The 17268-nt window shown below is 38.4% G+C and overlaps 1 protein-coding gene across 1 annotated transcript in view; it reads right to left on the bottom strand.

Moving 5' to 3' along the window:
* PRTFDC1 (phosphoribosyl transferase domain containing 1) overlaps positions 1 to 14529 on the bottom strand; it is a 45577-nt gene extending 31048 nt beyond the window's left edge. Inside the window, exons 1-3 of the mRNA XM_035545323.2 lie at positions 14447 to 14529; positions 10501 to 10607; positions 8567 to 8750 (exon numbers count right to left, since the gene is read on the bottom strand). Coding sequence (XP_035401216.1) covers positions 8567 to 8750; positions 10501 to 10607; positions 14447 to 14506 — 351 coding nt within the window. The 5' untranslated portion in view covers positions 14507 to 14529. The remainder of the gene's footprint in view (positions 1 to 8566; positions 8751 to 10500; positions 10608 to 14446) is intronic.
* Between the last annotated feature and the right edge of the window lie 2739 nt (positions 14530 to 17268).

Here is a 17268-nt window from a genome sequence, read left to right as displayed (position 1 = left end):
TTAAAACAATACTTTGATAGTGCTGGAGAGCTTCAGGACAGCTCAGTACCACCCTGCCTTCACGGCCACATCTGCTCTCATTCTGTCCCCATGGCAATCAGACCGCTTCCTACTCAGTTCTCCCCCGGCTGATCTGTTTGGTTCCCCCAAATCTTTCGGATGAGTCACCGAAACACTTACTCATACTTCAAAAAAATCCCGAAGACTTCAGATGGTGTTAACATATTTAAGTGGTGTGTAGGTGTATTATCTGATGCAGAGAGTTACAGAGATCACCTCTCTATGAGCAAGTTTTACATTACAGATGAACTTGATAAACTGACTGTATCCTGGCTTATAATGACCTTTCCTGAGCTACGCTCACAGATCAACGCCTACTTATATTATTAGTAACACTTCAACCCTTAAACAGTGTCCAACAGGAAAATACTGTATGTTTTAATTAAAAATAACTTAAATCTGAAACACTTTATTCCTCCTTATGTTCAAGAGAGCTTTGAGCAAGTGATGGTTTCAAGCTCTCATATGTCACAACTCTGCAAGCAAGTTAAATGGAAGCTGTGGATGTCTAGGAGAGCATCTGCCTCCAAACCACAACACTGAGCATTAAGGTCACAGTTTATTATGTTATAGCATAGCCTTCTGCAGCTTGCCTTGGAACTGTATGAAAGGAGGATTGGTTCTCTGAAAACAATCAGGGTTGATCCATGCTCCCTCTGACCCCTCTGAGGCGCACCTCAGATAAAGAAGTGCTGGGGTCTGAGGCCTGCCGCACTGCACCCTGGCAATGAGAATCCCCAGACCACGGGCAGACTTCTTTCTCCAGCAGGAGCTGTGCTCACTACACACCTTACTGCTCACAGGCTGTCCCCAGCCGCTTGTAACTCTCCCTCTGGCAGGGGCTACCGGCAGGCTGAGCTGCACGCGTGCAGCTGGTTCAGTGAAAATGAACCCAGCTAGCTGGAGTGGTACATGTAAGAAGCCTCCGGTACCCGGTCTCATCTGGGCTGAAACAGGTCGGGATGAGCCCAGAAACACCTGAGCTGGCAAGCGTGCCAGCATGAGGGCACCGCACTCGATGAAGAATGAACATCATTGTCGCCCCAGCTGTTGGTGCAGAAAATCAGAAAAAAGGCCCATTTCCACAGTCTTAGTTTTTACACCAAACCATGAACTAACTATACCTGGTGTAATGCAGATGTATATTGAGAGTATATTCTCAAAGAATGAGAGTATATTCTCAAAGTTGTCTGGATCATCCTGTTACACTAATAACATCAGCCACGCTTTTACCAATTGGGCTGACATTTTCCTCATTAAATTTCTGTAAATTTCTTCAAAAAATATTCAATCAGTTGCAAGGATAAGCTTTTGGGACAACTTCCACTACTAATACCTTTTCAGCTATTTCTCTGAAAAGCTGGAGTGTCTCTGAGGCTGACACTTTGCAGCAAGACACTGCTGAATGTAGAAATGTTTTTTGTCTCCCTCATGAAAATCTTTCTGTTTTTAAACTAGTCTTAACACTCGGAAAAAGAACATTTGGACACAGGAAGACCATGAATTCTAGCAACTCCAAACATTCTCCCTGCACAACATATGATCTCTTTCCAGTGTTCTTCACCTTATTAAGCATCTCAGGTCTTACTAAGTTTCAGAAAACGATGAAAGCATCAGAAATACAGAGCTAGTTACAGATACAGAGAAGTGCCTGCTTAAGACTTGGCAGCATCTTCAGCTTGGAACTGTAAAGGACGTTTTACTCACTAGTTTTAACAGGTCTGAGCATTTCACAGAGCTTTTACTCAAAAAGACATTACTACTTGAGGATCCAAATACCATTTTATCTATGGAAAAGTACACCGAGGTAGGATCCCTCAGGCAACACTAGGAGCAGAAATCTAGTTGCAAGCCTCCCATGTTTAACTTGTCCATACGACAGACATCTACTTGGCAGAACCGTCTATAACCACTAGAACACATTTCTCAGAACAGCTACAAGTTAAGGTCCATATCCTTGACACTGGTAGCTTCTGTGGACTAAAGACAAGACACTTTTGTTTTCCATAAGCTTCTAAAAGAACGTAATCCTGCAAAATTCTAATCTCTGCACAGGTGTTCACTGTCTGCAGTAGCAAGCTATGCACCCGAAAAAGGTTAAGAGAATATTTTAGATTTTTTTGTTTGTTTGTTTTACTGTCTAGTACATGGACAGCCCCTACAAATTAAGTAAATAAAGCTCATTTTGCCTACAACAAATATTTATTTGCCTGTCAAACTGATCATTTTCAGAAAATATGGAGTTCAATCTTGTGAAATTATTGCAAAATTTGGCCTTAAAGTTCGTAGGAATTCATTCTACCAGGTAGGCTCCGATTTCTAATTTTTCCATGGCTGCTCAACATCAAGGAAGATGAAATGGACATCAGCTAAAATGTGTGAATGAAGCAAAATAAAAGGAACTCACAACCTGCCCATGACAAAGCCTGTAACTACAAAAGCTAATGTCGATTCCATCTCAGGACGTGCACTTTACTTGGGAGATCACAAGCTGTGCTTTCATGACATGTAGGTATGGAGATAAAACTATCATCATAACACTGGTGAAGAGTTTGGGTATTAGATGTAAATCATTAAATCCAAGCAGTACACTTAGTCTTTTCTTCTGTGTTGTTAAATTAATAAAGTCATTACGAAGTTACTTGCTTTTTTAGGGTACAGATTACAATACATTGTTTTCAGATGTAAATGTAAAATTCACACTGGTCTTAAAGAAAACAAGTTCCACATAGTAAAATAATATTGAATAGGAACAGGTTATTAAGCAAAGAATGGATATATATTTTACACAGTTCATTACTGTAGTTATAGTCTGATATCTCATGCTGCTCTGCTTTTCAAGATGTAAGTATTTAGTAATGGCATATGAGAAGTAAAGCTACAAGGCAGAAAAATAACCTATTTTACTACTTTTATCAACTCGCTTTCAACTTACTCATTATAAAATCTCTCTGTTTCCTTACTCCTACAGTAGAGTGGTTTAGCAAAACTATTTACTGAAATGGCCCCGTATAGACAAAAACATTCAGATTTCTACTAAACAATACTTGTTTTGTTGCTTGTTTTCAGAGTTTTGCAGCACTAATGGTCGTGTTTATGCCAAGATTAATAACCAACAGTTGTAAATATATTTGAAACAACTGGAGGCTGAAGAGGAAACAGATCATATCAATGGATTTGTTTGTGAACAGATTTCAATGCAACCATTGTGTGTGGATTACAATTTGAGGTCACATTTTTTTATTAGTTATGTTCTGGAAACCATAAATAATGTATTAATTTTAAAGGATTACATGAATTGGCTCAATCCACATAACCCAGTGCAAGTTTCCTCCAAGTGACTAGCAAACAACATTCCTTTGAAGTTCGTTCACATTTTTCAGGGTGATTTTCAACAATACCTTCCTGCCACCGGAATATGAAAAATGCACTTCTAAAATCTGCAATTCAGGCACTATACGGAAAACAGATCAATATTCTGTAATAATCTGTGCTTGACATGGAATTTTAACTATGATACATTATCTGATTATCATAATTCATCTACTATCCTCTTTAAGAAGTGCACTACACAAGTTCAAAACAACAGAGATGATTGGTCTTCTGTCCCATTAGTCCACACAAGGATAACCATAGAAATCACAAAAGTCTAAAGGAAAATATCTCACTCCTTGTTTAGCTCACCATGCTTCTCACAGGAAAAGCTATGCCACTAAGACTCTCTTGTCCTTCCCCAAAACACATGGCTTACTATCATACTTACTTTGTATCACGTAATAATTCTGAGAATGAAACAGACAGCTATGGATAATGATATAGGAAAAATAACCATTTCAGAGGAACGTGTAGCAATACATGTAACAGACACGCTGGTCTGCCCAATAGAAGTATGGGTGTTTTTCCTTTCTCCCACCAGCCCCTGCTACCAGTTTTAACCACAACTCTTAGCCTGTTTTTTTTTTTTCCATTTTTGCTTCCATCATCTGTCCACCAAAGAAGTCCTAATTCACATGTATTTACTTCCTCTTCTGCCGAGAGGCTGCTAAAAACTTCTCAAGCATATCTATGGACTCTGTATGCTTCCTCTACTCATCTACTAAATTTTTTCAATTCCTTTTCAGAATTGAGCTTTGGTTTAGAGATCACATTTGGCGTACCCATGGAACAGGACAATGTTGTTGTACCTATAAACTTGAGGAGCCAGAACATCTTCTGTCTCAAGATCTAATTGAGACTTTACCTTTATTAGCCTGTCCTAAATTGTCTCTTCCACACTGAACAAAGAGACACTCTTATTGTTGTTCAGGAACACTATACTATTCTGCATGAAAAAAAGATATGCTTTAAATAAGAAAACTGATAGGATCCTGTTAACCTTCACTTCTTTACAGAAAGTCTAAGATTTGGGTGACCTCACACTATGTTTTTTTACTAAAACATATCCCCTTTATCCCTTTTGTATGTGACATCCGTCTTCTATTCCTTTGCTCGCTCACTCTTCTTCTTCATCTTCAAACATTTTTTCATGTCTTGTCCTATCCATTAATCTGTAAGCATCTTAGTGAAACAACCTCCAGCTTCTTCTGTTGCACTTCCCACTGGATTTTTCTGAATTAGTTCTTTAATCTGCTGAAGCTCTCAATATCACAAATATATTAAAGAATTTCTGGATCCATATTTCTTAACTCTTCCACTGGTGTCATATTGTCCTTACGTGACATTTGCAAGCCCATTCTCTTTCTTCAATACTTTTCATTCCTGATTTCAACCTACCATGTTTCTTAAAATACTTTTGAATTCTTCTATCAATCTGAAACTCTCATCACTTTTCAACTCCCTGTGTAGGAGTGATCACTCAGGAAAAAATTCAATATGGTGAAATTGAATATATTAGATATTATTCTTCCAACTGAAAAATCTCTGCAGTGAATTCCACTGTTCCTAACTTATACCATATTCAAGTCCAATTTCTTAGAACTTGTTATCTAAGATGTTGCCAAATTCTTTCAGTTCTTACATCACTGTTTCCAGAATACATCATTTTCCCCTAAAACTTGGCATGCAGCTTATCCATACCTGCACCGTATTTCATGAGAGGACTATGCTAGCACCTCTTTGTCTAGCCACTATACTTACTGCCTCACTACTCTTAAAACTCAGAACTGCTGTTTCCTATTCAAATTTCACCATTGGATTTTATTTTCCTTTCCATCTATGTCTTGAATCTTACCGTACAGTATCTACACACTACTTCTGTATGTTTATCTGAATAATCATATTTCCTAACTCTCACCTTGGTATTTTATTTTAATTTGCCCATTGTGCTGGAAGCTTGTAAAGTCACCATACAGCCTCTAATCAAATCCTCAGGTAAACTATCTCCTTATTTTGAGCTTATGTAAAAAAAAATAATAATATAAAAAAAATACAATAAGTTTATCATACCACCTGTAAGTCTACAAGAAACTGCATTTTTCAAAGAATTTGTCATATTTCTATGGAGGGTGCCACTCCATGCATCTTCCAGACATGATTCTTTCCCATTTCATAATTAATCATTTATACATTTATTAATAATTTTTACTTAAGAGAAATCAAAAAGCCTTCAAATCTAAGTTAGCACAACGTAATTGGTGTTTTTGTTTTGTTTTTTGTAAATGGTGTATTTCTGGATTTACAGATATAAACTTTTCTTACAAATTAAGCATACCTGATTTTTTTTTTTTACTGATCTACATTTGAGCCTGTAATTTTCTGTCCATGTGTATAAGCTTCTTAACTTTCTGTACTGCATCATTTTAGCATTCCAGTAGGGGAAAAAAAAAAAAGAAATGGAAAAATACAGTTCAGTTTCTAGAGGAAGCAAAAATATACTTTCAGATAAGGCTAAAACCTCCACATTCAGTTACAGGAATTTTATTAAAGGTCTAAGAACTAATACTGATGTGTGTAGAATATAAACAGTGTAACTACATTATTTTTAAGCTATGGTTTCCTATGTCAGATTTCCTCTGAAAATAATAAACTAACAGTATTTCCCCACATTACCTGTATATAAACAAGATTCAGTAATCTGACGTGCCAATTGGAGGTACTGAAACAAGACAGTACTTGTAAACCATGGGAAATTTTCTCATAAAAATGTCCAGGCTCGTAAACCAAATAAAACCATCCTTACTCTAGAAGTACATGCAGCCACTCATATCACTAAATATACTAAGCTTTTTTTAAATCAAATTATTTGCATGAAGAAGTCTAAATAAGAATTGATATTACAACTTTCAGCAGCTTAATATGAAAGTAGATCTTAACACCTTAATTAAATGTCTAAACTCTAGAATATGATGACAGGTCTGAAAAACAAAGACCCATGTAAAGTTGGTCTCATTTGTAGTCTCTGTTTATTTGAAATCATCTCTGTATGCGAGACATCAAAATACAACATTTTCCACTGCTACTTGACAGCTAAGATGTACTTTCACTGATGCCAACATCTGACTTTGGATCACAAATACAGCCCATTTTTGCTACACAATTAAACCAAGAATATCCCCTTTAAATTACAACCTCTAAAAATTGACTAACCTTTCAGTACTGAAGCTGGAATGAGACAATTCAAAATCTCATGAATTTGAACTGAAGTTAATTGTTGGATTTAAACAGCTGGAGGGGGGTGAGGGGAGAAGACATATCTGAAGGAAGTATATTGAGAGCAGCAGGACTCCCTTTAGGAGAGAAATTGGTAACAGTTAGTAAAAGGAAGCAAGATAAATTACATGAGAAGAACAGTGTCTGTAAAATGAAAGAGAGATTAAAAAAAAAAACACAGAAAAAAATGGATCAAAAGTAATAATAAGCCTTAAGAAAATGTGGAACAGAAAAGGCAAAAGAAAGGAAAAGAATGGAATTGGTGATGCTCCAAGACTTCATGTAGAGTCTTACTCTTAAACCTGTAATTTTTTGCCTCTTATTGAATTGTAAAACACTGTGAGAGGTATGCTATTACAGAATAAACTGACATGGAGGGTCTGGGAGTCTCATATAAAGCTTTCCATGCTTTTGTGATAGAGATCTCCTCTCACTTACTGGTTATGGGTTAGTGTTGCTAATAAGTGTTGACTTTTCATAGAGGAAAGAAATTTTAAAACTTTGGTATCCTCATACTGGATAAGAGACACCCAATAAGAAAAACATGGACATTACCTATAATGCCAGGTGCAAAGTTAAAAACAAAACAAAACAAACAAACAAACAAACAAATAATTCTACTATTCTTTAAGCAGTAGTATTGAAGCACTGTCATTACCACAGTGAAAAAAAAAATCTTCTATAATTTCTATGTGCCTTCATGTGAGACAAACATAACATTTTGCTTTATTTATTAGTTCTGTAATACTGCTAAATAGCTAGAAATTGTACAATCTTTATATTGTACATGTCCTTCACAGACCTGACTAGTTCTAGTTCTTGAAAAAGAAGACACAGGACGAAATCCTAACCAAATGGTGTCAAAAGGCTCTCATCCTGTGATGGGAAAAAAAAAAAAAAGAAAAAAAAAACACAACTTGGGCTGGATTTGTAAAAGTTTGGAAAAGCTTATGGTCACTGAGGTCAGAGCAAAATGCCAACCAACCAGCCTCTGCCTGTGGAGTAGACATAGAGCTATTCCAGGAGTTATTGGACTCAGCAAGTTGCATTTATGCTCAGAGAGAAACTGTATTATCACTCCATTTATTTGGTGTACTTCCTCAGACATTTCTAGGACAACTTCTAGAAATGCTCTCCCACTATGGAGTGTGAACTACAAGGTGGAATATAAATTTGTACAGCTTATGCAAATAGAAATCATAATCACGCACTCTAAAAAGATGCAGGTCATCTCATTAGCATTGCCTCATGGAAGCAAATGAATCATTATTGCATAATTTCTTCAGAAGGTAACAGGAAGTCTTGATCTTTTCCTCAACACTGGATTTGGTTCAACGCCTTATTTCATTTTCTTATAAAGCACTATCATCATCTAGTGGTATATTTTGCTACTATGTAAACTGCATGCTATGAAGAGTAAAACACTTCATTTACTTAGCATTAAACATTTAGAATATGGCATAGATTTATCATCTTGCAGTTATGCCAAACTATAGAAGGGTGGGGGGAACGGAACATGAAGTAACGAGAAACAAACTTGAACAGAACCATTCAGGATTTCAGGAATAACATGCAGACATTTTACAGGATGGAAACTTGAAAAATTTTTTGTCCAAAAGTGATGACAGACTAAATAAAAAATACAGCTTGAGGACGCTTCATATCATCACTCATACTATTCATAAAGTATAAAGGGACATGAACAAATATCTTGGAAAAAAAAACTCACAATTTTTTCAAACAAAAACATTTTTCAAATTGTTCTTCCTATAGTTTGAAAAAAAAATCCCATTTACAAAAGCCCACTATTTATTACAAATATACAACCAGAATTTACATAAGTAAGTTGTTGACTTACGTGGTAACTTTTCAGTCTAACAAAATCGACTTTCATGGAGATGAACCTTTCTGAATTTCTACTGAGATTTTTAATGTGCTCCACAAGGTCAGCACAGAACTTGTAGCCACCTTTGAGTACACAGAGAACCACAATATCATTGTCTCCAATGTCTTGCATAATATCTTTAGCCAATCTTTCTGTCCTGAGGCAAAAAAATAAGGATAAAATAACATTAGATGTGGATACTCTAAGTTTACAGTATGCAAAATAGTATAGTGAGAATATATCTTGAGCTACAGTTGGCCTAAGCATCTTGACTTGAATGGCTTTGGATCAAGTTCACAACAAGCAGATAAGGAGTGTTGGATGCAAGATGCAAAGTGTGTGGATCGAACTAGACAAACACATTAATTATCCAGTTACAGAAAAGGGAGTAACACATCTCACTGTATATTGAATTCAAAAGCATTTCAGAGACTTTAGGGTAATAAGTGAAACACTGACTTCAGTTTTATCTCGCAGAAAACTTCAACGTGCATTATTTCTGTAAAATCACATTTTACATGTAAAATTCTCATTTTAAATGGCTTTGATTTCTAAAGAGCAAGGTAGATGGTATTATAGATCTAAAATGGGTACTAGGTCTTTACTAGACATAAAAATCAAAATATTTATATTTTATCAAAATATAAAATCAACAGAAAACAGAAAAATGACATTTGATATTCTGAGGAAAAACAGCTCAGTGCATTATTTTCTTTAAATACGTTTTTTCTGGAAAGTTGTTTGATAGGTCTCTGAATTCATTCTGCTGGAGTACAAAAAAAAACAACCAATGGAGTTCAATGCTCACTTCAAACAAATTTATAGTGAACATCAAGAGAAATGAAATTGTAACATATTTATTTAAAAAGAGGAATTAAGAGTCAGTTGACCTTAAACAAGAGATGGAAAATTCAAGATGATGGTAACTTAAAAGGCTATGAAAGAAAGCTTGTGTGTAAAAACAAATACAGGAGTCATTACTCTTCCTTGTGATGGATGTCTACAATCTTCTTTCAAGGAGTTCCAACAATTTCAGTACTTGCAACTGGCTGTTTAAATGTGGTAGGTAGAAAGCTGCAGGCTGAAAATGTCCCATGAAATTCCATTCAGATGTTCCCAATTCTTTGTTAAAAATTACTCAGAACAATAACTGAGTATGAACACTGAGCTGGACTACCACAAATATCAAAGCACCATAGAAGCCTACGCTGAGAGCATACAGGAGCTACTGTAAGATAAGAAATGAGAGGTGATCAACCTTTCCCATTGCCACTCTTCAAACACAGCTTCTGGACTGAAACAGTCTACCCCCCAGCCTTCTCCTGGGCTAGCTACACAGCTTAAATGGCAGAAGTCAATGGTGCAGTCTGGAACAACTGGGTTATCTACATGAACAATTTGTAGTAGGGAATTGTTAAAGTTGTACGTAATTAAAAGTAGTTTTTTCCTCCATTTTATATTAAGAACACAAGACAGGGCGCAAGTGGGACAGTCAAGTATTACTATATTCAAAGCTTTTTACTTGCCCTTCCACTGTTGGTTCATCCCTCTTGTGTGTAAACACTCCAACGCCAGTTTCACTACATGATCACAATCTCTTTTTTGTGGGACCCCTGTCTCACTCAATGCCCAAATCAGAAACTAAGTGAAAGAAATTAGATAATGAATTGCAAAAGACAACTATATGTCTAGCATTTCCTACCTCCTAGCATTTTTTTTTACTTCCCAAATTAAATAAAAAGTATTTTTATAATTGATAATACCATTTATAATTGATAATACAATATTTTAGAACAAATGTTATATATACACCATTTGTGGATCACAGGCTTTACAAAAAAAGAATGAACAAAGTATTGGTCAAAAGAACTGACCAAAGCATTTATTTAGTAACAAACCACACATACCTGTCAACAATAATGCCATGAGGAATGAGCACATATTCCAGATCTCCATAGTAGTGCTGAGGATAAGTGAACAAATCCAGACTGTATCCGGGCCAATTGTCTGAAATCTGAGTATTAAATAATACTGTTAGGAATACTTCATGGTGTTTGACAATATATAGATGTAAAACCATTGCTTTAGTATACTGTATTGAATTAACAGTATGACACACTCTGTTTCATATATGCTGGCACTCAAATCATAAACTTCAAAATTATGTAATCAGTGGTTACTATTTCACTTTTCCCATTTGTCATTTTGCTTCTCAGTATACCTCAGAAATTAAATGTTTGTTTGTTCTTTCCTCAGAAAATGGCAAAATTCACCTGAAATTATAAACAGCATGACATAAAGGGGAAATAATTCTAAACCAGTGGCAAGTTTAAGTTTCTTACTACTTTCAAACTGGAAAAGCTTGTAAGCAAGTAAGTTAAAAGTAAGATTACCAGAAAGAAAGGATTTTCCAATGAGGATTAGCAGGCATAAATCATATATTAAAACTGTGAATTTCTGTTTTCAAAGTATTTTTAAAGTCACATTAATAAAAATTCTACAGATGAAACAGTACATAGGGGGAGTAGACGATGTGGTCCGTGGGCTGTGTCTGTACAAATCAGTGGAAGACTGTATGTCTTGCCAAAGGCAAGGTTCCTAATTTAGATAAGTCATCAAACATAAACTATTACCAAGTGTTCATATCTCACCTCACTGTCAACTAGTCTGTAGAATCATACATACATTTACAGCAAAAAATATTTTTCAGATTGAATACGTGTTAGCTTCATAACTGTCAGAATACAAAAATTGGGAGATACTATAAAATGCGATGGCAGTAGAGATTATGTAGGGCAAAAATCAGCCAGAAGGCAAGGGCTTCAGAAAGTTGTGAAGATGCAAAGTCATCACCACGTTTCTAAGAAAAACAAAAAACTAGGCAAACTCCCCACAATTTTCACAGTTCTGTATGAAAGACAAGACCTGCAGGCTCACCAGGTTTCTTGGAAACATTAAAAACTTTTGCTTCATTATTGATTCAGCAAAAAAAGTGACACCTAACAAGCTTTTTTTTCTGTACAATCACATTCATCAAGTAACATATTGGCTTTCTCCTTGACCACATGAACACTGATTAGCAGGATACATGGTGAGAGACTTGCCATTGTGAATTGCACATCTTAATGGCATTTCTGCTGAATAGGGCCTTTAAATGCCTGTCACTGAACCTCTGCTTACGATTTCATCTGGCAGAGCAATAACCCATGTCGCAAAAGTACCGAGGGTAACACAACATATTGGATGCTGAGCTGTTCCTCCACCTCTGTAGCCTTGTTGAACTTACCCCCAGCTCTGCCTAGTGCTGTCCTGTAACAGTGTCGTGTCTCATGGATTTGTGTTTGCTTGGGTTTTATTGCATTTTCAGTGTCAGCTACAGACACCTACATGGCCAGGTTTTTGAGCTCTGCCGAACAGTTTCTGTATTCAGAAAAATACTTTGTTGGTAACTACTACATTTGCACATAAAGAGTGTGACTAAGAGATCACTGGAATAAATGAAAGCTTTCCCCTGGCTTACACCAGCCTTGAAACTACACATAGGAAAAAAGTTACTTAATTCTGTTCCTTGTCTCCATAGAAACAGGAGAGGATAAATATACTCCTTGGCAAGGATTTTAATGAGAGGCAAATCTTGCTCCAAAAACACTGCTGCAGAAGGCCTGGGAAGCCTATTTTCCTATCTTCATTTTCAGTACATAGGGGTGGCTGACACTTTTAAAATATTTTGTAGCAATGAACTGTCTGGCATGGTTTCCTGCAAAAGCACTTTAACATAAAAGGAAACAATTTCAGATAGTGCTTTAAATTACATAAGTACTATAAGCACCCGCTAAGAACCCATGTCTGTATCGGTTATTTAGGCATCATTCTCATCAAATTACATGTTTTTGAGCATGGTGCTAAAGATCAAACTAAATGAATTGAAAGTGCCTCAGAATTCATACAAATCAATAGGTTTTACTTCAGCTACAATCTGTCCTTTCTGGCACAGGGTTGGTACAAAATCCTTATTCTTCTATCTATCCTACTGGTTTTCATGAATAATAAACCATAAGCTACATCACCTTGCAAGAATAAAGAAGTTCTCATTTACAAGATTAAATTCACATGTACTTTCTAACTAATTGCTTTTTAAAGTAATAAGCCTATTCCACATTCTTTTTTTTTTTTTTTTAAACAGGCACTTCCCAACAATAAGCCTTAAAAATTCTAATTTACCCCAAAGCTAATCACAGTGTTATGCTACAGGATAATTTTCAGGTAACTGTAACTTTTGATGGCCATTTTACCTGTGAATTGTGTGACTATCCTCAGTTTAATAACTGAGTATCAAAAAAAAAATGCCCATCCCAAATTAAATTCAACTTCCATTTACTTCTGGCTTCAATACTTGGAAATGTCAAGGAAATATTTATGATTGCTTTGTCCAGATAAATAAACATATATACTAAATATATTGGTACACAAGTGTGTAAAAAAAAAAAAAAAGAAAAAAAAAGAAAGAGCTATTTCTGAAGTTCAGGTTTGGCATGTTCAAGCAGCCCAGCAGAAATTCTTTGATGAGTCTCTACAAAGTTGATGTGAACATATACAAATAAGAATGCAAATACATGGTGATACCTGAAAGGCTTCCTTCCATAAGAGAGAAAATGGAGAAATTCTAAAGATAGCTTTGGAAGAACTTTGCTAGCTTTGCTGTCTACCAATGTGGGCACACATGAGGTTTAAGCATAGTACTTCCTTTAAAGATCTGGATTCTGGTTTGGTATGAAATGGGAGAGCTGAGCACAAAGCCAGGTCCAGCTTCACAAATGTAAACAAAATCATGCTGCACTGGCCTTACTTGTGGTTGTTTTCTTTGGGGGTGTGTGCACATGCTGGTGTGTACCAAGCACAAGAAATGAAGTTAGTACAGCAGAGCACAGTGATGAACATCCACCTCCTCCTCTGCAACATCCTCATGTTGTTTTGATGCTAAGCAGTCACATGTTCAACCCGGCATTTATCGCACTGGTGTCAGGAGAGGTGTTAGGGGATGCAGGGCGGCTCCAGACACAGCTCAGGCACAGAGTGAGGGGCTCCTCGGTGGGGAGGTGTGGATCTCTGTCGTGGTTGTGTCCCCTGGCTGCTGCCCGTGCCTAGCCCTCAGCTCTGGGCTGCTGCTCTCTAACTCGGTTAAAATCCCACCACTGCGATAAAATAAAAGCATTCCTAAAGTGGTGGTGATAACCCACAGAATGGTTGAGGTTGGAGGAAACCTCTGGAGACCGTCCGGTCCAACCCCTGCTAGCAGGTCACCTGGAGCACACTGCACAGGATGGCATCCAGGCATCTGGGGTTTGAGTATCTCCGGAGAAGGAGACTCCACAGCCTCTCTGGGCAGCCTGTGCCAGTGCTCTGTCACCCTCACAGTGAAGAATCTGTCAGCCTGGCATCTGCTTTATGGGGGGGGGGGGGGGGATCTCATTAATCACTCAGAATAATGAGCACAGTCCTTTACTTTTGTATAACCGATTTATCCCCAAACCCTCCAAACGTGCTGCAGAAGTCCACGCAGCAAGGTAAGGAACACCCAGAGGTGCTCGAAGGCGTCCCACCACTTCGGTGGGAGCCAGGTGTCTCTGGGGATCTTGAGCTCAGCTCCTCGAAGCAACCTGGTGAAAGCGACAGCCCGGGGCCAGCGGGGCCGGGCAGGACGCGGGGGACCGGGCGGCAGCACATGGCGGCGGGCGGGAAGGAAGAAAGGAAGGAAAGGAGGAAGGGAAGGAGGAAGGAAGGGCGGCGGGGTAGCGGGAGGGGTCGCGAAGGGCCGGGCCGGGCCGAGCCGGGCCGGGCGATGCTCGCATTTACCACAACGCCGCGGCCTCCGCCTCCCCGCTCCGCCGCGCCGCCGCCGCCCGGCCCGGCCATCTTCCGAGGGGCTGCGGCGGGGCGGGGCTGAGCGGGGCCGGGCCGGGCCGGGGCTGGGGCTGGGGCCGCGGCCGGCGGCCCCCGAGCTGTGGAGGGGTACGAGGGAAGGAGGAAAGGGGTAGGCGGCGGAGGTGGGGGGCTGTGTGCTGCTTGGGAGAGGGAACTCTGCAGGGTTTGAGCTGAAACGTGCCTCGTTGCGAACGAGGAAGCGGCGCAGAGTTAGCTTTGTCGACAGAGCGCGGCCGGAGCTGGAAGTGGTTACAGGAGCCCGGCGCCAAGGGGCAGCGTTAGGGCAGGCTGGCAGGACGGAGGCGGTGTGGGGAAGGGGGCTGGCAGAGCCTGGTAAGAGGCCTGGGCTGAAGGAGTGAGGTGGATAAAACTAAACTGGCGTGGCTTAAGCTGACGTTTTAACAGGTTTTCACTTATAGGGGCGAAAAAAAGGATGCCAAAACCAAAACTGGTGCAAGTTTGTCAGCCTTGCTTCCCGTCTTTGATAACTTCCCAGCTGATTGATGCTCCTTCTTCCCCACCATTACACAGGTGCTGGAGTAAGTGGCGGCTTCCCGATGCCTTCAGCCCACCGCAGCGTTTGTCGTGCTGGCTGTTCGTTAGGAGAGCAGCTCAGGAGCCACACTGCCTGCTGCCTTCCCTCGTCTGCTTCTGTAAAAAGGATTAATAGGGTCCTTTCACTGCCTCACAGATGAGAAGGAGCTTGTTTCCAGAAGTATTGTACTTTCCTAAAAGTGAAAGTTGGTTATAACTTCCAGTATTTATCTTTTAAATATAGAAGTGGTAGAATTCTGCCATTCCTATAGCAGAGAGTATTAAAGGAAGAAAAAGCTGGGTTTAAGGCAGACCTGGGCATAATGAAATATGCTTAGCGATACCTGAGCGGTTATCACAGACCATGTAGGAAGGCATTTCAGTTTGGCACGCTGCTTTCTAGAATGTAGTCATAAAGACTTAGAGACCGCGAGTCATAACAGGTGGATCCAGAGAACACCGTGGGTGTGTCTAAATCAGGAGCATGGTGTCCAGCACGGCTGCCTTTTAGGTGCATCCTCTTACTGCATTCCCACTTACATTAGAAATGACAGGACAATTAATACTTTAGGAATCTGGTGTTAAGAATATTTTTATAAATGAATCTACAATTACAGTCTGGTTAAATACTATGATAATTCAAAATGATCTTGCTACAGGTGCTTTGGTTCTTATGTTTAGCCAGATCTGTTTGCTTTTTAGTGCGTTAAGGATCTACTCTTAACTATTGCTACAATTGACAATATATCTCAAAGAACAGAGGACCACATTTACAAAGTGAGGGAGGCCAACTCCAGACCATATCTGTTTTGGAAGTGATCTCTGTATATGAAGACTGAGGTATGCTGCAAAAAGATGGTTCATGTTCACAGTGCTTTAAAATAAACTTAAGAAAAGGTCATGAATTTGATAAAGATCATATACAGATTTGCACAAACCTACGCAGAGTAAATACTATTTCTGTAAAATATATTGGAGAGCTTCATAATGGGTAAAATCCCTAAATACTTTTGCATTTCAATTGCATTTCAAATGCCACTGATTTGTGCCCACAAGCTCTTTACAGGATCTAAAGATTCTTCTTGCTTGGAAGTAAGCTTCTAAAGCCCACGTTTGTCCTACAGCTAATACAATCTGATTCAGTTACTACATGTTACGTATGAAGCTGCTGTTGAATAAACATTATAGACCTGAGCTCTATAGTTTTGAAGCTACTTATATTACAGCTGGGATTTCAGATTAGTTTTGCCACCGTTGTATGCCTACTGGTTTCTTCTGCCATCTGGACTACTTGGGAGTACTACTAGAGTTTTCTGCCTCTTTTTAAACCACATTCTTTATCAGACCACAGGAATACAAGAGATTGTTCAAACTACACTACAGAAGGAACCCCACAGGCAGAAGTTTAAAGATTTGGAAAAGATTATGATCAAGACACTAAAAAATAAATTCCTCTGGCATTGTGCTGAAAAACTTAAGCAGGAAATGTTTGTTCGGTCAAGGTTGTTCTGTCAAGGTTGGACGACTGCATTTTGTCAAGTCTTCTTTTGGTATTCTTCTCTTCCAGTAGTTTCACAGGGCTCACTCCAGAAGTGCAATGAAGTGTCAAGCTAATAACAAATAAATGAGAATATGTAAATGAAAAACTAGATAAATTTAGCAGGGACATAGTTGGAAGGGTAGTGCTAATAACAACAACCATCAATCTGCTCCTGCATGTAAGATTATTCATTAGCATAAAATGTAATAGTTTGGGAGGTTTTTTTTAGTCTTGTTGCGAATGTGACAAATTCATGGATCTGTAAACCCACAGAATTAACAGAAATCAGAATTAATTAGGTTCTTTGTGCATGACGGGAATGAAACTGCTAAGGATTTTGCTGTGGAGCTATATGTTCTTACTGGATATTTACATTGTTTTTCTACAGTCTGATCTGATTTAGAATGAATGAATTTTCAGTAGATTTTCAAACCCTTCTTAAGTAGGGTCAAAATATGGTTAGTTAAAACATGGTATTAGGGCCTTAACTGTAAAAAAGAATGTAAGCATTCAGAAGAGCTTTTCTATTTTGTTTGTTTAGCTGTTTGTTCATAAACTAAAAATAGGAGGAAAAGAGTAAACACTTTCAGATATACAACCATGGGAGATGATCAAAGGGGAAAGGAACAAAGAAAATAGGGTAGAACAGTGAACTCATACTAACAAGTAGGTCTGGACA

The sequence above is a fragment of the Cygnus atratus genome, chromosome 2, assembly GCF_013377495.2.
Source record: "Cygnus atratus isolate AKBS03 ecotype Queensland, Australia chromosome 2, CAtr_DNAZoo_HiC_assembly, whole genome shotgun sequence".
Classification (NCBI taxonomy): Eukaryota; Metazoa; Chordata; class Aves; order Anseriformes; family Anatidae; genus Cygnus; species Cygnus atratus.
This window is presented reverse-complemented; position numbering and strand designations above follow the sequence as displayed.